The 23,348-nt window shown below is 40.0% G+C and overlaps 1 protein-coding gene across 2 annotated transcripts in view; it reads left to right on the top strand.

The window, feature by feature from the left end:
* The first annotated feature begins 10,284 nt into the window (after positions 1-10,284).
* Positions 10,285-23,348, top strand: part of DARS (aspartyl-tRNA synthetase) — a 102,522-nt gene continuing 89,458 nt past the window's right edge. Inside the window, exons 1-3 of one of the 2 annotated variants that reach the window (XM_011937734.1) lie at positions 10,291-10,566; positions 12,506-12,563; positions 16,635-16,727. In XM_011937734.1, coding sequence (XP_011793124.1) covers positions 10,501-10,566; positions 12,506-12,563; positions 16,635-16,727 — 217 coding nt within the window. In that variant the 5' untranslated portion in view covers positions 10,291-10,500. Of the gene's footprint in view, positions 10,567-12,505; positions 12,564-16,634; positions 16,728-23,348 lie in introns of both variants that reach the window. The other variant, XM_011937737.1, reaches the window with a different exon arrangement.

Below are 23,348 nucleotides of genomic sequence, written 5' to 3'. Positions count from 1 at the left end.
CCTCATTCACATTCCAACTGGGAGCTCAGCTGGGGTTGCTGGCCAAAGTCCTCGGTTATCCTCCATCAGGTCTTGTCAAACGGCTCTGGAGCTTCCTCACAGCTTGGCAGATGGTTCCAAGAAAGAACACTCTAAGACATGAAGGCAGAAGCTGAAGACTTTTTAAGGCCCAGCCTTGGAGACTGTATTATATTGCTCAAAATAGGTCATAGGCTAGTCTAGATTCAAAGGGAGTGAATCTAGACTCTACTTCTTGATGAGGGAGTGGCACAGTCACACTGCAAAATAACATATGGGATGAGAGATATTGTGGCAGCCATCTTTGGAAACACAATCCACCACAGCTACTGGAAGAGAGAGGAATCAGATTTTCCTACCAAGGTTTGGATTGAATGACTCAAATAGGAAGACCAATCTGAGTTTGGATCACAAAGTTACCTACTAAAATGAAGAAGTAAATGGAACTAAAAGTTTTTAATTTAACACAACTTGTTTATACGTGACTTAAATAGGATTATTCTTCAGAATATTAAAAATAGTTCCTTTAGGTCAAAAATCACATGGAGAGGTCGGGCGTGGTGGCTCACGCCTATAATCCCAGCACTTTGGGAGGTCGAGGCAGGTGCATCACCTGAGGTCAGGAGTTCGAGACCAGCCTGGCTAACATGTTGAAACCCCATCTCTACCAAAAACACAAAATAAGTGGGGAGTAGTGGCGCACACCTGTAGTCCCAGCTACTCAGGAGGCTGAAACAGGAGAATCACTTGAACCCGGGAGGCAGAGGCTGCAGTGAGCCTAGATCACGCCACTGCACTCCAGCCTGGGCAAGACAGAGTGAAACTCCGTCTCAACATACATACATACATACATACAATCAGAACCATAAATGAAAATAGAAAAAAAGACATTAGGTTGGAGAAAATAATTATCAGTAAGGTGCCTTTCTAAAAGTAAACACTTTTCCTTAAAAAGTAGATGATAAAACCACATACTCCCTGATAGTGACAATGGTAAGCTTATAGTGAAAAGTGAAGGGTACGGTGTTAAAGTGAACAAAGCAGAAAACCATAAAAAGAGGCTGAGTGAATAGGAAGAGTCAGACAAGAGCCCCATGAGAGTCTTGAAATTGCTGTTGCTGAGATTTTGATTTTTCCCTACCTCCTCACACATGTAGAATTCTTTTTAAAGTGTGATATACTTTATATTTGTATTTTACATTATAATTTATTGGGGTTGGGGGGTTAACATCCTTTATAAAATTTCTGGATAAGGCTGCAGTCATACATGGATTTACAAAATAAGACTGGAGATAATCTCACCAAATGAACTATGATTTACCTTGAACGTTCCAGTTCTCCATAATTACAAAACGTCTGGTCTTTAAGATTCATTAGAGATGAATAATGTTAAAAAAGGAAAAAGCAGAAAGACTTTGATAGATTTTTGAATAGTGGGGAGAAGAGAAAGCAGTAAGAAATGGCACCAAGATTTTGGGCCTCGGTGATAAATGAATGATTATGTTCCCTAGAGTGATTGAGAAGGTGAGTAGAAGGAAAGAGAATTGCATATTGCAAGGCAGAATTACAAAAACAACAAGTTTGGGACTGAAAGACTATATTAAGGGAAAGTAGCAGCCATCCAGCATTTTCATAACATCCTGATGTCCCTGGCTCACTTCTATTTGGGAGAAGGGCCCCACTTGTTCTCATTTTATGAGACTATAACTTTTTAGTATTCATTTTACTGTTTGCCATTTATTGAGTTGTTTCTACCCAGTGTGTTTACAACTCACATAAAATACTGAAGACAATCAAATATACAGAAACAAGGCTGGGAAATGCAACTTGCCCAGTGAAAATGACATTAGTATCTAGTGGCAGCTGCATACTGTAAAACCATTGGCATCACCTCAGATAAAAGGCAGATGAAAAACAAGGGAAATGACTATCTAGATACCTTGATGGAAAACTGTTTTTAATAGAAGGTGGTTTTAAATAGGCTGTCAGGGAAAGAGGATAAGTTGTCCAAGTGAGAAACTAGACAATCCATCAAGAACAGAATGCAAAGAGGAGAAAAAGGTAAAGTTCTCATGGGAACAGGATATAAAGTTGATGACAAAGGGCCTTCATAGGGAATGAAGAGCGACATAACAATGTGTGCCATGTATTATTTGCATAAACTCCAAAGAACTTGGCATAATTTACATTTCCCATATCACAATCATAAACCAGGAAGTAAGAAAAAAGAGTGCCAAGCAGCCAAAATAGGTGGAGTATTCAACTTCACTCAAGGGAGTTAAGGGAGTTCTCAGGTCCTCGCTTTACCAATAATTCCAATAAGCTTGGCTATCCGTCTCTCCAAACCCAACCATTCCAAGTGAGATGCAGATTCAACAGTTACATGTTACGTATCTCAACAAGCTCACACTTGTTGAGCATTCACTACGCATCAGGTACTGTTCTAAATTATATTTAGAGGGACCTATTTATCACCATAGCAACCTAAGCGGTAGGGACTAGAATTATCCTCATTCTACAGACAATGAAGTTGAAACACAGAAAAGTTTTTAAAACTACCTACCAATCACGTAGCTGGGAAGTGGTAGAGTCAGGATGTGAACCCAGGCTAGGCAGGTTCCTATATCCTTAACAACTAGGCCAGCCCTGCCCATAGCAATCACCTATTGGGCTTTTAAAACAGTTTGCTGGGCTTCACCCTGAGAGTTTTCGATTCAGTAGGTCTGGGATGGGGCCAGAGACTTTACATTTCTAACAAGTTCCCAGGTGTATCCGTTTGCTCGGACTGCCGTAACAAAGTATCATATACTGGGTGTTATTTAATAGAATTTATTTTCTCACAGTTCCAGAGGCTAAAAGTTTGAGATCAAGATGTTGGCAGGGCTGATTTTTTTCCCAAGGCCTCTATTATTGGCTTGTAAATGGCCCTCTTCTCCCTGTGTCTTCACATAGCCTTCCCTCTTGTCTGTGTGTATCTGCGTCCTATTTCCCTCTTTTACAGACACCATTCATATTGGATTAGGGCTGACCCCAATTACTTCTTTCTAATTTAATTACCTCTTTTAAGACCCTCTCTCCAAACACAGTCACTGTCTGAGATATTGGGGGGTTCCAACACATGAATTGGGGAGGTGGAGGTGGGACTACACCTTTAGCCCATAACACCAGGTGATGCTGATGTTGACATGCTGGTCCAGGGACCACAATTTGAGAACCACTGAAATCAGCAAAAGTAGGTGCCATGGACTGTTTTCTCTTTCAATTATTATGTCTTTTAATGCTTACATGAGAAAACACCATGACTTTTATTTTCTTGACAAAATTGAGGATCCAAGATGTCAAATGACTCTCTTCAAATCACACAGCTAATGTAGTGGACATGGCTGGCTATCCACTCAGCATCCATTCTTATCCTTCCTCCTTCCTAACAGAATCTGGTTTTATTTAGATGTCCACCCCTCTCCCAGGTACACATGTGCTTCAGTGGAGGCAACACTCCCAACTCACCCCCAAAATCCTGAGGTAGGCCTGATTGCCTACTGATCCCTTTTCCCTTACCAGTAACTAGTTTGAACACTCACATGTGTTTGGCCACTTCTGGCCAATCAGGTGTTAAGGAAAGCTGGATACAGAAATGTTAAGGAACGGTTTCTATGTTTAAGAGAGAGGCACGGGAAAGTACGAGGTCTGTCTCCTTCCCTGATGTTGTCAAGACTAAATGTGATGCCTGAACTTGCTGCAGCTGTCTTGCTACCAACCTGAGGGTGAAGCCTCCAGAGCTGAGAGAAGGAAAGAACTGCTTGGTCCTTGATGACATTGCTGAATGCATGGATCAACCAAACCTGGACTCTCCTTTTTCCCCAACTTCCTACTGGATGAGCAATACATTACTGTTTGAAATAGTCTGAGTCAGGGTTTCTCTTATTCGCAGCCAAAGGCATCCCACCTGATTCAGCTGGTAAATAGGGGTGTTAAGATTTGAATTACATGCAGGCACAAGAGAAGTAATAGCTAAATTCAACATGACAGAAAGGCTGGAGCCAGAATGCATTTGCAATACAAGAACTCAACAAGCTTGGCAATATACAACAGGACAAATACTATGTGATTCCACTTATCTGAGATATCTAAAATAGTCAAAATCATGAAAAGAGAAACTGGAATCTTGGTTGTCCAGGACTTCGGGGAGGGGAAGTGCCAAACTGTTACTCCATGGGTGCAGGATTTCAGTTGTGCAAGATGAACAATTTCTAGAGATTTATTACACAACAATGTGAATATAGGTAACATTACTGAACTGTATACTTTTAAAAAGTTAGATAATTTTTATGTGTTTCATCACAATTTTTAAAAAAGCTTGGCAAACTAGAGTCATTCAGGATAGAGAAAGAATCCTACACACTTCAGAGGCCTTAAAGATGTTACCCTAGGTAGAGAACACTGGCCTCCTTGCTCCTCCCATCTTAAAGCCTTTACACTGGTTGTCTTCTTGCCTGGAACACTCTTCCCCCAAATATGCAGGCAGGCACATCTCTCAGTGCCTTCAAATCTTCAAAAGTCACTTTCTCAATGAAGCCTACCCTGACCACTATATTTAAAACTGCAACCTCACCTCCCCAGAACTCCTGTTTCTCTTAACTTGCTCGATTTTTTTTTCATTTTCTCACGTTATATAATTTACTTATTTTGTTACTTATCTTGTTATTTATTATCTGCCCCCATCTGCTAAAACATAAGATCCACAGGAACAGGGATCTTTATCTACTTTATTCTCTGATGTATCCCAAATGTCTAGACTAATGCCTGACACATAGTTCACTCTCAATAAATACTTGCCGAAAGAATGTAATGTATGAGCATTGGGACCAGATGCGGCGGCTCATACCTGTAATCCCAGCACTCTGGGTGGCTGAGGCAGGTGGATCATTTGAGGTCAGGAGTTCAAGAACAACCTGGCCAACATGGTGAGACCCTATCTCTACTAAAAATACAAAACTTAGCCGGGTGTACTGGCACTCGCCTATAATCCCAGCTACTTGGGAGGCTGAGGCAGGAGAATCTCTTGAACCCAGGAGACGGAGGCTGCAGTGAGCCAAGATCATGCCACTGCATTCTACTCCAGCTGGGCAACAGAGTAAGACTCTGTCTCAAAAAAAAAAAAAAAAAAAGAATAAAGTATGAGCATTGGTCTAAATTTTGGTAACTATAGTCATCAGCCAGAAACTCTGTATACATTGAGGTTATAAAACAAGAAAAGTGACTTCTGCACTAAGATAGCACATCTAATCTTGCTCCTGCCCCTAATGCCACAAAAACTATAATCAAGAGGATGGGAGAACAGGAGAGGAGACAATACCCCCCAAAAATGCAGGAAGCCAGAAAGCAGCAGGTGGGCCAGTGGTAACCTACTTAGCAGATATGAAAAGCTGAATCCTAAGGGAGCAGTCAAGAAAGCTGAGAAGTGACCTCACTGATACCACAGAAATCACAAAAGACTCAAGACAAGCAGCACCAAATACCTCTGGAAACGGAGATGGGGCGTGGGAATGATAATGACAATCTGGGGAAAGCTACACGAGAAGTCTGATCCCTCCACCCCTCCATACTCCACTCTTTTGGCAAGAGTCCTCTCCTACCCTGACATGATGCATTCTCTAGAGAAGGTAAAAGGTGGATCTTTGACTTCAGGAACTGGGTGCTATCCCCAACTAGGGGAATTCAGTGACCAAATACATGTGGGATGCCAGATAGTCCCAGAACACTAGCAGTCAGACCTTTATTCTTCATGCAGCAGATCAGAAGAGTTTTTCTCTGAACAATCTCACCAGCCAAAAGGAAAGATCTAAAGATACTGACACCCATCAAATGGCCCAACCAGAGCATCATACAGTAAAACCCACAAAGGACAAACCACATGGAAGAGCTCAGAGCTTCTAGTCAGCTTCTTAGTCTCCACTTTTTCTTTTCTTTTCTTTTTTTTCTTTTGGAGACAGAGTCTTGCTCTGTCGCCCAGGCTGGAGTACAATGGTGCCGTCTTGACTCACTGCAAGCTCCACCTCCCGGGTTCACGCCATTCTCCTGCCTTGGCCTCCCAAGACTAGCTGGGACTATAGGTGCCCGCCACCACTCCTGGCTAATTTTTTGTATTTTTAGTAAAGACGGAGTTTCACCTGGTTAACCAGGATGGTCTCGATCTCCTGACCTCGTGATCCTCCCGCCTTGGCCTCCCAAAGTGCTGGGATTACGGGCATGAGCCACCGTGCCCGGCCTAGTCTCCACTTCTAACATAAGCAGACAATCAAAGATTCACCGAACACCTGAGGTAGGTCTCTAACATGAAAGACAGAGGCCAAAAATAAACAAACAGAAAAGCAACTTGTAAGAAAGGGGTTATGTAGACAGAACACTTTTTAAAATTCCCCCCAAAAATCACTTTATTAATATGCTCAGTAAGATGAGAAGATATTATATGCATTTTAAAAGATCAGGATTCTAGTCTTTTAAAGGACCATTCAAAGAACAAAAAGAGTGCTTTAGGAAATTATTAAATGATGGCAATAATGAGAAAACCACAATTGAAAGACTATATGATAAAGTTGAAAAAAATCTCCCAAAAGCCTATCAAAATGCAGTAAGATGGAAAAATTGAGAGAAATGATAAGGAAATTAGACCAGCTCAGAAAGTCCAATACTTAATAAGAATTCAGGAAACAGAGAAGAGAAGAAATGGAAGGTAGAGAATCATCAAAGACATTTTTCAAGAAAATGCCCTAGAACTAATGAGCTTCCAGATGGAATGGCCCAATGTCCAGCACAATGATGAATACAAACTCACAGGCTGATAAATATTACGAAATTCCTGAGCATTAGGAACAAAGAAGGACTCATGTAGTCTACTTAGCAGATGTCCTGTGAGCTTCTTTCTTTTCCAGGGGGAAAAGAACCACATACAAAGGACCAAGAATCACAGTGGTGGCCGGGCACAATGGCTCACACCTGTAATCCCAGCATTTTGGAAAGCCTAGGCGATGGATCGCTTGAGGCCCAGAGTTCGAGATCAGCCTGAGCAACATGGGGAAACCCCATCTCTACTAAAAAACAAAAAAACAAAAAAATTACCTAGTCTCATAAACCAGTCTCGAAAAAAATAAAGAAATAGAAGAACCACAATGGCGCTTCAACCCTCTTAACAGCAACACCTAGAATGAAATGGGTCCATGGGTCCATGAACCTACCCAAAAGTCATTTTCCTGCTCCCTAAATGTATAGTTTGGGATGGATATTATATTGGAAATTGGCAGTCCCACGCTGACTGCTGTCAAGACAGGAACACACAGGACAAGCAAGGAAAGGTCAAGGCCTGAATGATTCCATCAGTAAAGCTGTAACAAGCTGCTTTTAGATTTAGATGGTTTATTAGTCATATAGACAGTGAAAACAAGAATAAGCCCACAGCCTTGACAACATGGTGAATCCCCATCTCTACAAAAAATACAAAAATTAGCTGAGCACGGTGGTGCACACCTGTAGTCTCAGCTACTCCAAAGGCTGAGGTGGGAAGACCCCTTGAGCCCAGGAGGTTGGGGCTGCAATGAGCCTTGTTCCCACTGCTGTACTCCAACCTGGGCAATGGAGTGGGACCCTGATTCAAAAAAAAAAAAAAAAAAAGGCCAGGGTGCGTTGGTTCACGACTGTAATCCCAGCACTTTGAGAAGCTGAGGCAGGTGGATCACCTGAGGTCAGGAGTTTGAGACCACCCGGGCCAACATGGCGAAACCATGTCTACTAAAAATACAAAAATTAGCTGGGCATGGTGGAAGGCACCTGTAATCCCAGCTACTCGGGAGGCTGAGGCACGAGAATCACTTGAACTCGGGAGGTAGAGGTTGCAGTGAGCCAAGATCATGCCACTTCACACCAGCCTGAGAGACAAAGGGAGACTCTGTCTCAAAAAATAATTAATTAATTAATTAATTAATTTTTTAAAAAAGAGAGAGAAAGAAGAATAAGCCAAAGGTGCCAGCTCTCTGTGATTCTTGTCCCATTAAGGACATCACTGAAACAAAAATCACCAAATGACTGCAACATGAGTAGTGGGACACTCTGTTGCTGAAGAGCCACTTCTCGACTCCAGTTAAGCAGTAAGATATTATACACATTTTTGTATTCTGCATTTTCCTCGAGGGAAGGGGGCAAGAAGTCCCACACCTCATCAGAATCTAGGAGGTAATAAGAAACCATCCCATGACAGGCTCTCAGGGAGACAGGGAAGTGAGTGGGAGAAGGCCTTCCACCCTCTCATATTCCAGCAGGATCACAAGGTGTTTTTCCAAGATTCAGGTTAGCTGCGGTTCAAGCCCTCACCTACATGGCTTATGTGGATCCTGCAAAGCAGCCAGAGCACCATGGCAGAGCTGTTCCCCTATTCCTTGGTCTGTGGAATAGGCTACCATACTGGATAAAGCTAAGAGAAAATCTCTAAAAGTCACTTTCCCAGCCCCCAACTAGGATAGTAAATCATAAACAATAACATGTCCCCAAAAGGAATAGTGCAGATCATTACAACCCTTAAAGACCTGATGGTTGGTAATCTCCATCATATTTCTATTGTCACCGGTGTGGCTCCAGCAAAATCCAGACAAATTCAGGAAATTGACAGTAGACTACTGCAAGTTCAACCAAGTCATAGCCTCAGTTGCAGCTGTGGTATCTTTACTACAGCAGATTCTTAAGACCTCAAGCACATGACATGTGGCCATTGATCTGGCAAATGCTTCTTTTCTATCACTATCAGGAAAGGGGGCCAGAAACAAGAATATATATTTACAGTCTTACTCCAGGACTAAATAAGAATACTCTTATCAAGGCAAAGGGGCCAAAGAAAGAAAGAAGTACACGGACAGGCCTCATGGCCAGATGAAAAGGTAAGATCGCTACCCTAGCGAAGGGAAAACAGATGGGATTTGTATCCAGATTTCTGATAACCAGTCCATACATTAGGACTATACCTGATTGAAGCAACCCAAGCTTTAAAAAAAAATTCCAAGATGAAGCAACTTCACAGACCCTCTTCTGTATTCGAATCCCATGAATATAATAGAATGCCTTTTTTAACGCAATGTGATATTGATCATGAATATTCAGTGTTGCTCCCCAAGGAATGAGTAAATTCTCCTGCCCCCATGAACTCAGGAATGACTATGTAACTTGTTTTGGCCAATAAACTAGGAGCAGAATGTGAAATGTATCACTTCCAGGCAGGCACTTTAATAGCTAAATTATCTTCCTGACTCTGTAATCATGGAAGCATCTATCAAGATGGCACATCATCAGCTTAGGTACCTGTGTAATATTAAGAACAGGAATTAGGACTTATCTTTTTATTGCCAGCACCTGATAAAATGCCTGACACAAAGTAGATGTTTGTAAATAATCTTTGATCAATTAAATAGGGAATAAAATTTCATATCACCTGCAATTAGACAGTAAGCTACAGGCGAGCAGGGAGCATGGCTGTCTTCTCACTACTGCACAAGGGAGCCTCCAGAGACTTTTCACTTGCGCTGGAATCTACGTGCACCCCTTAACACTTTGTGCCAGATGAAGACACTACAAAGTCAGTTGAAACGACGGAGTGCAAAGTCTGGCAGGGGAAACAGTATTAAACCAAATCTCCAAATTATTTTCAATTTCGATTCAAAACTCACGAATGATAGTTTTTTTAAAAAGCCTAACTTGGGGATATTCACCCATTGGGCAACCAACACTATGCACTGTCCCTAACACTGCAACAGATCCAGGCAATCAGTGCAATTGTGTGGGTTTCTTGTCGTTGTCACTGTATTTACACCTCACTTATACAGGGACTGGTACCCCCATGCTGCCTTGGCAAGCCAACTGCACTCCTTTGTCCCAACATGCAGGGCAATGGATTGCGAAGAGGTCTCCTCCAACCCCAAGCAGCTACGTCGCCCCGGGGAAGAGAGAAGGCGGGAAAGTCCAAGAGAGGAGAAACCGAGGCCCGCGCTTATGTGGGTGTTTTAGTGACCAGTCTGCGGTTACAGCCGAGCGAAGTTTTACGGGCTGTTAGGAGAATGGACAGAAGTCGCAGCTGGGACGAAACTGAAGAGAGCTGGCATTCGCCCAGGCCTACAGCCAGCCACCTGGTAACCTCAGACCCCGCCCCCTAAGCCAATCCAGCGAAAACTACCGAGAATTCCCTCCAACTCCAGGAAAACTCCCGGAGAGGCGGGGCAAGAGTGGGAGGAGACCCCGCGCGCGGCCGCCGGCGCTTCGGGATCTCGAGATAGCCGCAGCTCTCGCGATCTTTCCGGAGCCGCCCCTCCACGCGGAGCCCAAGCGCGTGTGCTGAGACCCGAGGGTCGGGAGGGCGGAGATTGGGAGGGAGGGAGAAGCCACTTTGGCCTGCCGTACGGAAGCCTACGAGGGAGGGTGGTGTCCACTGCCCAGTTCCGTGTCCCGATGCCCAGCGCCAGCGCCAGCCGCAAGAGTCAGGAGAAGCCGCGGGAGATCATGGACGCGGCGGAAGTGGGTTTCCTCCTTTCCCTGGGCCTGGGAGGACAGACCCCTGGGCCGGACCGCGCCGAGGGAGGGAGGAGGGGGAGCGGACCCCCTCGGGGTCCTTATCAGCACGTTCTCCGCAGGCTGCGAGCGTGGGGTCCGGACGCCTAGAGCCCTTACCCCAGCAGTGGGACCAGACCCTCTCCGGACCGCGTTTCTCGCGGGGTCACCTGGGAGTTTGGCCTACTAGAAGCTTGTCCCCCGGGTGGGGAGGACGGGAAGAACCTGCCGCCCCGGAAGTAGGAGCGCGGCGTCACACTTGAGCCTCTCTGAGTTAGGCACGTCCTGCACGTAATGCACAATCCCTCGGAAAATTTTAATAAGCACTAGTAATCGATATGTACTCAGCCCTCGTGTTCCTAATGCTTTAGCAAGTAATGACAGTACTTAGCAAAACCATCTGCCAATATGTTTAATGACCATTTCCCATGTGACAGCTTTAAAGAACACATGTCATTTTTATTTACTTTCTCCCTCTCAGTGACCCGGTAAGGTAAGTAACAGGAGTTACCGAGAATGCATTTGAGGTGAAGTGACCCCAAATCACGTGGATAAATCATAATACTCAGTGATCCTTCGGTGCTTTTCAGAAATCCAAGTTTGAAGCCATCCTACAAGTTATGTGTGCTGTAGTACTGTTAAGCCTTAATTTCCGCCTGGCTCCCTAATTTTTCTATGAGGAGTTCTGAATTTGTGGTAAGCAACACGAGAAATAGGTCATCTTAGAATACTAAATGAGGAAGAGTCACTGAAATATTAATAGTACTCCTTAGAATGAATGCAACTTTTATGTCTTCAAACAGTTTGATCTTATGTTGCCCTCAGGCTTCATTGTGTGACTGTATCTCTCTACTCTTTCCAGGGTTATCTTTTTCTTTAAATTGTTCGGAAAGCACCTTAAACATGTCTGGTTTTATTTTGGTGTAAACACAAAATCCAGCATCCTCCTGATCTAAAGGAGAGGATTCCAACAGGTAGCTGTAAAGTGACAGAAACTTAATTGTTTCATACAGGTCTTAAGTTACCTTGTAAAAATCTAGGGCAATTATTTTTGTGTATTCTTAATCTGCTTAATTACATAAACTATCGGTGTACCCTTACAGATAGTATAGGTCTAGATACAAGGTAGACATTGTGGCAGAGTTATGCCATTTTATAGCTGGAAGAATCTTAGATCATTTTAGAGGTAAAGTAAGATTGAAACAAAGGCCACTTATCTATTTAATAAGTATATTTTGTTAACAGATTGGACCCTAGGTCTCCTGTTTCCTGTTCCTAACTCTAATCTGTAACAAGAAATTTGATATATTGTCAGTGTCAAACCCCTGTAACCTGGTATCCTGAAGCTGGTTTTTAGAAACAGGAAACTGGTGAATTTTTTGATGATGTTTTACAAAAGGAAAGTTGTAGTTAGCTTATACCCAGCATCTCCAGTTTCTAAAAACTGTGGACATCTGGTGCTCAGAAAGCTTACCCAAAACGTTGGTTCTCTTTGAACATTTCTTCCTGTAATAGGAAGTTAATAAAACTGTGGTACTTCATCCTACTCCCTTCACAGGAAATTTATGTCCCTGCTTTGAAGTAGTTTCATCTTTTTGAAGAAGGTAGTTAAGATGTGTTGTACATATGTGTAAATTTTATCTCAGAATGTTATTAAGTATGATAAATCCATCTAGGAGTGGTGATCTTCAAAACAAACTAACCAGACACTAAGTACTTTTCTGTTTTCTATAGTGTACATATGTAAATAAATGACAGATTTCCACATTATAAAACTACTGACTTTCTGAATTAATAAAATGATCCTGAAAGTTAAATTCATGGTTATATTCTATTATGTGTATTTGTGTGTTTACTGTGCTCTTAGTGTTTACATAAAAAGTCATGATGCAAAAATTTTTTGTAGGATTATGCTAAAGAGAGATATGGAGTATCTTCAATGATACAATCACAAGAAAAACCAGGTTAGTAGCTATGTGACAATAAATAAAGCTTTTTGCTGTCTAATTCCGGGAAAGCTTTTCATGAAGTTTTGAGTAAGGTTGGCATAAATCTGAAGGTATAATTCTGAAAAGCTTAAATGACATTAATAATCCAAGTAGATGTCATAACCCTGTGTAAACGTCGTCAGTTTAGGGTTCCAACTCTAGAAAAGGAAAAAAAACTGTTATTAAGTATTATAGGTTAAATGGTATATTTTAAATGGTAGATTACATTTTTTAAATATTCCTAAATGATTAGGTAAGATTCAGCCGTTGTCTAGGAGATAGGAGAGTGGCCAATAATAACTGCCTTCATCACATGTATCCTTTTTGCATGCTTTAATATTACTTCCCCCAACCCCCATAACTTTACTTCTCTGACTGTTTTCAGCTATTGTTTATTCCTATTTTGCTTGACTCTTCCCAAACATTTGTGTTTTCACTTATTCTCTACAGCATCCTTGAAAACTAAGGAACCAAAGTTGAAAGATAAGAAACTTGACTTAAACATAATCTGCCGGACCTGGGATTAGAACCAAAGGCCATCTGACCCTAGAGTCCATGGGTCCTTCCATCTTACATCTTCTCTGGCTCCTATGGCAGTACTACGATTGGAGTTTTAAAGCCTCCACCCCCACTCCATTTTGTTTACTGTTAGCTTTAGTGTCTGGGAATGAAATTAGTTATTCTTAGACCCCATTCTATCTTTTCTCATAACCGCTCTTTTTTGTTAGTGTATGTTGGCATCTTTATATTTCTTTTTTTGTTTTGTTTTGTTTTGGAGACAGAGGCTGGCCCTGTCTGCCAGGATGGAGTGCAGTGGCATGATCTCGGCTCACTTCAACCTCCGCCTCCCAAGTTCCTGCGATTCTTCTGCCGCAGCCTCCTGAGAAGCTGGGACTACAGGCGCATGCCACCACGCCTGGCTTATTTTTTGTATTTTAGTAGAAATGAGGTTTCACTGTGTTGCCCAGGCTGATCTCGAACTCCTGAGCTCAGGCAATCCACCCATCTCTGCCTCCCAAAGTGCTAGGATTACATGTGTGAGCCACCGCGCCTGGCCTTATATTTCTTTGAAATTGACCTGATTCTTGTTTCTCTCAGACCTGTAGATTTTTTATTTATAAATGTTTGCCTTTCTTTTACTTCTATTTTATATATGTAATTTCAACAGATTTGTCTTACTTAAGTATTTGACCGTCTTTTTTCTTTTGGTAGACACTTCAAATTACGTCTCTTACTCTTTGGTGCAGTAATTGTAGATCTTTACATTCTTGCCCACTGGAAGCACTGCTTCCAATTTAGAGGGCTGCCTATGAATATTATGCTTTGGAAATAAAACACCTCTAGGTTAATTTTATTGTTATATTTGATTTACCACATGATCACAAAATCACTTTTCCTTCCCAGCCTTGTTGGGAAAGAATACAATAAACGACCAAAATTCAGAGACTGAGTTGGGAGGATCACTTGAGCCCAGGAATTTGAAACTAGACTGGGAAACATAGTGAGACCCCATCTCTACAGAAAATTTAAAAATTAGCTAGGCATGATGGCACACACCTTTTATTCCAGCTGCTCAGGAGGCTGATGGGAGGATCACTTGAGCCTGTGAGGTCAAGGCTGTGGTGAGCCACGATCACACCACTGGACTTCAGCCTGGGCAACAGAGTGAGACCCTGTCTCAAAAAAAAAAAAAAAAAAAAAAACCAAAAATGCTTAAAATCATTTCCAAAACATAAAGATGAAATAAAACAATTGAGTACAGGTTGAGTATCTCTTAGCCAAAATGCTTGAGACCACAAAAGTGTTTTGGACTTTATTTTTGTTGGAATTTTGGAATATTTGCATTATATTTACCACTTGAGCATCCCTAATCTGAAAATCCAAAATCCTCCAACGAGCATCTCCTTTGAACATCATGTCAGCACTCAAAAAGTTTTGGATTTGGGAACGTTTCAGGTTTTTGGGTTAGGAATGCTCAAACTACATAAAATAGACTATGAGCAGTAGAGTGTAGGGGATGACATTCCTCTGCCAGGGCAAGCAGGAGGAGACACTTGAGACTTTGTTTTCAGGTTAGGTGTCTTTCTCAACTGTACCTCCTTGAGCTATAACACAAAGAACCTCACTGGAGTTTCAGTCTTTAACATAGGCCCAAAGCAGCCATTAACATAATTGCTGTTCCTCTTTTTCTTGGAAATCCACACTGTTGTGTTCTTCCACTTACCAATTTCCCCCAACCAGAGAGAAAGATAACCTATGTATGTAATATGGTTATAGTAATATAACAATAAAATTCTACCTTTGGTTTTACCTCTGCAAAAATCCCAGTACTTTGCTCAAGGTGATTTCTTTTCTCATCTGCTTCCATTTCTCCACATTAATCACTCTGATGCCCATGGCTCTTGAAAGTGCAGTTTTCGAACTAAAATCCTGCTACCATTGCTTGTTGCCTGTTAGCCAATCACTGGTGTGAGTATGGCATGGGCTTCAGGCGTGTTCGATGTATTAAAGGTTGAGAACCCCTATGCTAATTAATTGCCATGCCACAAGAAAGAACAGCCATTACCCTTTTTCTTTTCCAAAGTGCTATTACAGTTTTCCTAATTGTCACATATCTCTTAGATTTATGCTTTTCTGTTTTGTTTGATTTTGAGTTGTGATTGCTTAGTTAGCCATTGCTTTTTCAGTCTTGGCATTTTCAAATCTGCCTTTTAAAATCTGCTGATGTGTCTGTCTTTTCTCTTTCACACTTTCTTTTGCCTGAGTTTACACAGCAGACTTGAAAGTTGGCATAACTCATAAAATGTCTATTGGCAGTGTTTTGCAGAAATCCTCTTATGATACCAGTGGCTTTAAAATTCCTCTTTCATTCTCTTTGCTTTTGGCTGTGAGAACCATGTTATTTATTCTCCTGTAAATCAGATTCTCTCTGCAGCTGCATCTTTTCTTCAATAGGCAAATTATATATACATTTAGACAAATTCGGCAAGACACACAGTATTTATAATATGACTTCATTTTATGTCTCAAAAGGTATTCTTGATATTGTAATGTCATGTCTATTGCTATGTTTAATTTAACTAATACTTAAATGTTTTTCTCTAATCAAATGATTGCATTTAGAAGAGTAGCAAAAATGATTGTTGAATGTTGCATTGTATACACATCTTTACATAATAGTTGTTTTGTAGCTTTTTTCCTGTTTAGGAACTCTAGATGAATGTAGTATTTTGTTTAGTATTAGGAGCATAGTAGTTGGGGCTCAGTTACAGCCAAAAGGCTCGATAGGAAAATGTATGAGATGACATCAAGCATGATTTGATCTTGGGGCTCAGGAAGCATCTGCAGGCCTTTCTGTCTCCACCTTTTGACTCTGTTTCCTTTAGGATATTGGTGTCGTCCTCAAATCCTGCATACGTAGCAGGAAAGGTGAAAGCTACAGCCCTGGGTCTGTACCATCTCAGCGCAGCAATCCCAGGAAAGAGAGCTTCTTCCCAGCATCTGTATATTTAGTCCCAGAGAAAGACTTTGATTAGCTCAGTTAGAGTCACTGTGTCCTGGGGAATAGGATACTGAAACTGTCCAGACTTGGCAGAGACTAGCTGACTTAGGTATTGTGGCAGGCAGGCAAAAGTTCCATGTCCTAGGCAGGATAGGATGTGTTTGGCCTTATAAGTCATTGAAGTGTTCAGATTTGCATTTTGAAACTGACTTCGAAGGAGACTGAATTAGAAGGGGACACAGGGATTGCAGTTAGGAAGCTATTGCTATAGTTTATGTAGGAGATAATAGCTTGGTTTAGTATGGCGGCAGTGAAGATGGTAGAGAATTAGACGGATTTTAGAAATAAGTTTAGAAAGCACAGTTCACAAAACTTGAGGCAAATTGCATATGGAACTTGATAGAGAAGACAGTGTTGTCAAAGATTGAGAATTATTCAAGGTGGTTCCAAGTACTTATGTTAGCTGTCAGAAATAATTATGATCTCTGTAAATTCTGAATTTAAAAATTATTTTACTATATAAAAATTGTTTACTGTTATTGCAGATCGAGTTTTGGTTCGGGTTAGAGACTTGACAATACAAAAAGCTGATGAAGTTGTTTGGGTCCGTGCAAGAGTTCATACAAGCAGAGCTAAAGGTAGGATTGATTTAATTATTAAAGCTCTTTCGGTAAGGACTCTGAATTTTTTGTCTCACATGTTCCTCACAGACCAAAGTAGATCTGTAAAAACAAGACAAAAACATGTAACTGTTTTCTTTCTTAAAAGTCCCTGTAAAGTATTAACCCATGGTTAATCAATTTTAGATTCCTGTAAGACATCCTTACAAATAATTTGACCCTAAAGACTAATGAAATCTAAGACTTCAAGCTACTTTTCTAGCATCGCTCTGAAGTTTAATTATTTTCAGCTGGAGAAGGAGTAGCTTAAAAAAAAAAATTGAAAAAAATAAAAGTAAAGTTTTAATTATTTAAGTGAAGAGTGTTTTTGAGAAACTTCCCATTTGTTAATATTTTTATATTTGTAATTAGATGAGGAAAGAAGTGAATGAACGATAAGACTGGGCAATTCAATACAGTAACCACTGATCACATGCAGCTATTTACATTTAAATTCAATAATTCCATCACACTAGCTCTATTTCAAGAGCTTAATGACCACATGTGGCTAATGGCTCCCATTTTGGACAGACAGCACAAATACAGAATATTCTCGTCATGGAAAGTTCTTTCAGACAGTGCTAAAAATTTAGCCTCAACAACAGAGAAGAAACATTAGGATCATTTAGACAGACCTCTGTTTCTTATAGAAAATTGGCCTACTATAGTGTTCAGAATTGTCTAGAAATATCAATTGACACATTAGTTTATAACTTTATACTTTTCATACTTTTTCACATTTGATCTTACCTACAAGTTTGTGAAGTAGGCAGAACAAACATTCCTGTTCCACTTTATAAATGAGGAAACAGGTTCAGAATGAAGCTACTTACCCGAAGTCTCATAGTAATTGGTGGAATATAAACAGAAGCTAGAAGCTTTCTAAGACACCTCCATCTCTTTAGCAGAGTTCTTTGCTTCTATAGTATTTAATATATCCCATGATACAGCATTTTTAATTGTGTTTTATAATATTTTTTATTGTAGATTTAAAACATGCCCATCTTTTTAAAAATTCTACTTTGCCTCTATAGTATTTAATATGTCTCATGATATATAGCATTTCTTTTTTCTTTTTTCTTTTTTTTTTTTTTGAGATGGAGTCTTGCTCTGTCACCCAGGCTAGAGTGCTGTGGTACGATCTCGGCTCACTGCAACCTCTGCCTCCAGGGTTTGAGTGATTCTCCTGTCTCAGCCTCCCAAGTAGCTGGGATTACAGGCATGCGCCACCATGCTGGCAAATTTTTGTATTTTTAGTAGAGACAAGGTTTCACCATGCTGGCCAGGCTGATCTTGAACTCCCAACCTCAGGAGATCCTCCCACCTTGGCCTCCCAAAGTGCTGGGATTACAGGCATGAGTCACCACGCCCAGCCGATAGAGCATTTCTTAATTGTGTTTTATAATTTTTTTATTGTAGAATTAATATATGCCCATTATTTTTTAAATTCCAGCACTTTATACATATATTTCACTCTTAGGGCCACCACTGTTAAGAGTTTGGCTATTCTTTCATATCCTCCCCTGATCAATACTGATGGACTTTGAGAAGAGTACTGATGGAGTTTTAAATTTTCAAATAATGTTTATTTGCCTTCCTGAAAGGTTGGGCCATTTATTCTGCCAGTAGTCCATTGTATTATAATCCTTCATTTATTCATCTCTCTCCCGTTATACTGGGAGCCTTTGTTCTGTCCAAATTGGGCACTTTGTTTCCTAAACATAGTAATTTAGCAAATTAAAAGATAGAATGCATGCTACAAGTAAGCCTGAACCAAGACTATTTCCCTTCATACCCATCCCTTTATTTTATGACTGCCATGTCTCTTTCTTCTCAGCACTTAAAACACGTGAGTGATACTTCCCAGTGGGTATGAATAAGACCTTTTCAGTGAGACAGATCTGTGTTTGAATCCTGGGTTTGTGCTTACAATCTGTTCAGGCAAATTGCATAACCTTTCCAATCCTCAGTGTCTTCTCTTAAAACAAGTATATATTAATACCTGGCTTATAAGATGTTATGTAGTAATATTTTATAAAGTATTTAGCTCTATGTTTGGTGCAGTATAAGCCTTCAATAATTGAGTCATGTTAATGAGCATGACAGTTACTTGCCTTCCATTGTAGTTTTTTCTGTGTCTTATTTCCTGTTGTCAGCTCTTAGAAGGTGCTACTGCTTATTTTCTTGCTTTGTTTGGTACACAACACATAATAAGAAACCTACCGAATAATAGATGAATAAAATAGATGTTTTATACACAAATAATAGAGCATTGTCTTCTGGGTCTTATTCTTGCTGTCCAGTAGCTCACTCTAATTGAGATCAGCACGTAAATAGGAAGCATCACATAAGTGAAAAAATACACAGGTTGAGTATCCCTTATCCAGCATACTTCGGACTGGAAGTGTTTTGGATTTTGGATTTTTTTTTTTTTTTTTTTTGGAATATCTGCATTACTGGCTGAGCATCCCAAATCTGAAATCTAAAATGCTCCAATAAGCATTTTTTTTGAGGGTCATGTCGGCACTCAAAAAGTTTTTGGATTTCGAAACATTGCAGATTTTCAGATTTGAGAATGTTCTTCCTGTACCATCCGCTAGTGGTTTTTTTTTTTTTCCATTTGTGACAAATTATTTCAGTCTCTTAATTGATAGTGCCTCCTGCCTTAAAACCTGAAACAAATTGCAAAGTGTAAGGACTTTATTCATGACACGAGCTAATAATGGTGGGCGGATAGGGAGAGTTTGTGAGTGTCAATGTTACGAAGAGACTGAAAGGTTTAAAACTTTCTTAAGAGTTTTTAATTTAGGAATTTCATAGCACTTTTTATTTGTGTATTAACTGTTATTCTGTCTCAAAAAAATAAATTATTTATGGGTATTGGGGAATTTTGGAGGGGCTAAATGGAAATAACCTTTTTCCTTTTCACTGAAAACTAATGCACTATTTTAAAACTCAAACAGCACAAAAACTAAAGAATAAAGCAGAAAGTGTAATTCGCTTGTTCTCCCAAGGGAATAAAAACACTGCGAAAGTTTGAAATGATAGAAATTGCTTTAAACAAAAATTGGTACTTTTTCTTTTACAAAAATGAGTTCATATGCTATATCAGTATTTTATGTAGCTCTACATGATCATTTACAATATTTTTAATTTGCAAAATAGAAAAATTTGTTCTAGATTATAAAAGTAACCATTTTTGTAAAATACTCAAGCATTATAGAATTAAATCAGGTATAAAGTGGAAAACTGACTGTAATCCTTCTTTGCAGATTTGTGGGGTTTTTTTGGTTTGTTTGTTTGAGGTGGAGTCTCACCCTGTCACTCAGGCTGGAGTGCAGTGAGGCGATCTCGGGTCATTGGAACCTCCACCTCCTGGGTTGAAGTGATTCTCGTGCCTCAGCCTCCCAAGTAGCTGGGATTACAGGCACCTGCCACCACATCCAGCTAATTTTTGTATTTCTAGTAGAGATGGGGTTTTTTATTTGTTTGTTTGTTTGAGTCAGGGTCTTGTTCTGTCACCCAGGCTGGAGTGCAGTGGTGTGATCTCTGCAACCTCCGCCTCCTGGTGTCCAGAGATTCTCATGCCTCAGCCTCCCAATTAGCTAGTACAACAGGCAGGCGCCACCATGCCCAGCTGATTTTTGTAGTTTTAGTAGAGATGAGGGTCTCACCATGTTGGCCAGGGTGGTCTCAAACTCCTGACCTCAGGTGATCTGCCTGCCTCCCAAAGTGCTGGGATTACAGGCTTCAGTCACCATGCCCGGCCTCAGATTTGTTTTTATGGGGAAGTTGAGGGTCAGTATGAGTGTATATGTGTGTTTGAACTAAAATTTTTATAATAATCTGTATTATTTTAAAACCTGGACTTGTCTTTATCTTTTGGACATCTTTTCATGTCTGTGCGTGTAGTACTGCTGCATCATTGTTTTTTAATGGTTTCATAGTATTTCATAGTATGTCTATATTTATTTACTTATATTTTTCCCATTTGTATAAAGTTCAGGTTTATCCATTGTTGCTTTAATTTGTGTTTCACTCATTGGTTAGATTAAACTTCTTTTCCTGATATGTTAACTATTTTGAACTTCTTTTGTATATTGTTTGTTGTTGTCCTGTTTGTATTTTTATTAAAAAAGAACAAATAATTTTCTCCAAGTCTGTTTGCATTTCAATTTTTTGAGGGGAAGAGAGGCATTACAAATAATGATCATTATGTCATTTTCTTTCAGATGTTTGTATCTCATTTCTTGTTGTTTCTCCTTGCAATACCAGTAGGTTCTCTAGTACTTCAGGGATTCATACAATGAAGAATTTTTGAAAGAGTGGAAATTCAAGTTCTAAATGAATTATTTTGACTTTAGGGTTTTACGGGTTTTACATAAAATGTCATCAGAAAATAAATGGCAAAGTTTTAAAAAGTAGATTAAAAGTAGTTATTTTCTCATCCAAGTTTTCTGTTTGTCAGGAGGAGATGTTGAATTTTATTAGAACTTTTTCTAGAATTTCTTCCCTTCAAAATATAATTGTGTTATTTAGTGTATATGCAGAGAGGTTCATTATACTATTCACTCTGCTTTTGTGTTTGTTGGAAATTTTCTGTGTAATAAAATTTTAATGTAGTTTTTCCTCATTATTCGTGGATTGTGTATTCGCAAATTCACCTACTGGCTAAAATGTATTTATAAACCCCGTGTGAACACTTGTGGCACTTTTGTGGTCATTCTCGGTCATGCCAGACCTGTATGTGTGCAGAGTGGCAGAATATTTGCATCATCCAGTACACACATTCCCAAATAAAGTCAAACACAGTAATGCTCTGCCTTCTTGTTTCAGCTCTCATACTGTAAACAAGCGTCCCTTTCACAGTCTGTTTAATGCCACATTTATGGCTTTTAAAAAAGACTTTTAAAAAATTTGTGTGGGTACATAGTAGGTGTATATATTTATGAGATACATGAAATATTTTGAAACAGGCATGCAATGTGTAATAATCACATCATAGAAAATTGGGTATTCATCCCCTCAAGCATTTATTCTTTGTGTTGCATACAATCCAGTTATATTCTTTTAGTTATTTTTTAAATTTTATTTATTTATTTTTTTGGGACAAGGTCTGGCTCTATGGCCCAGGCAGGAGTGCAGCTGTGTGATCTCCACTCACTGCACCTCCGACTCCCAGGCTCAAGCCATCCTCCCACAGCCTCCTGAGTAGCTGGGACTACAAGCACATGTTACCACGCCTGGCTAATTTTTTTTTTTTTTTTGTAAAGATGGGGTTTTGCCATGTTGCCCAGGCTGGTCTGAAACTCATGAGCTCAAGCAATCCATCCACCTCGGCCTCCCAAACTGCTTGGATTACAACTGTGAGCCACCACAACAGTCATTCTTTTAGTTATTTTTAAATGTACAATTATTATTGGCCATAGTCCCCCTGTTCTGCTATCAAATACTAGGTCTTATTCATCCTTTTTTTTTTTTTTTTTGGTACCCATTAATATCCCCAGGACCCCCCACCTTCAACCCCTATTATCCTTCCCAGCCTCTGGTAACTATCTTTCTGTTCTCTATCTCTATGAGTTCAATTGTTTTGATTTTTAGATCCCACAAGTAAGTGAGAATATGTGATTTTGGTCTTTCTGTGCCTGGCTTATTTCACTTAAAATGACCTCTAGTTCCATCCATGTTGTTGCAGATGTTAGGATCTCATTCTTTTTTATGGCTGAATAGTACTCCATTTTGTATATGTACCACATTTTTTTTATCCATTCATCTGTTGATGGATACTTAGGTTGCTTCCAAATCTTGGCTGTTGTGAACGGTGCTGCAGTAAACATGAGAGTGCAGATATCTCTTCGATACACTGATTTCCTTTCTTTTGGATATGTACCCAACAGTGCGATTGCTGGATCATGTGGTAACTCTATTTTTAGTTTTTTGAGGAACCTCCAAACTGTTCTACGTAGTGATTGTACTAATTTACATTCCCGCCAGCAGTGTACCAGGGTTCTCCTTCCTCCACATCTTCACCAGCATTTGTTTGACTTTTTGATGTAAGCCTTTTTAACTAGAGGGAGATGATACCTCATTGTAGTTTTGATTTGCATTCCTCTGAAGATCAGTGGTGATGAGCACTTTTTCAGATGCCTGTTTGCCATTTGTATGTCTTCTTTTGAGAAATGTCTAAATCTTTTGCCGATTTTAAAATTGTATTAGATTTTTTTTCCTATAGAGTTGCTTGAGCACCTTATGTATGCTAGTTAGTAATTCCTCATCAGATGGGTAGTTTGTAAATACTTTCTCTCATTCTGTGGGTTGTCTCTTCACTTTGTTGATTGTTACCTTTATTGTGCAGAAGCTTTTTAACTTGATGTGATCCCATCTGTCCATTTCTACTTCAGTTACCTGTGCTTGTGGAGTGTTACTCGAGAAATTTTTGCCCAGACCAGTGTCCTAGAGAGTTTCCCCCAATGTTTCATTGTAGTAGTTTTATAGTTTGAAGTCTTAGATTTAAGTCTTCAATTCATTGTGATTTGATTTTTATATAAGGTAAGAGATGGGATCAAGTTTTAGTCTTTTGTATGTGGATATCCAGTTTTC

The sequence above is a fragment of the Colobus angolensis genome, unplaced genomic scaffold (genome assembly GCF_000951035.1).
Source record: "Colobus angolensis palliatus isolate OR3802 unplaced genomic scaffold, Cang.pa_1.0 Scaffold168, whole genome shotgun sequence".
Classification (NCBI taxonomy): domain Eukaryota; kingdom Metazoa; phylum Chordata; class Mammalia; order Primates; family Cercopithecidae; genus Colobus; species Colobus angolensis.
Note: the sequence above shows the minus strand (reverse complement) of the source record. Positions and strands in the feature narration are given on the sequence as shown.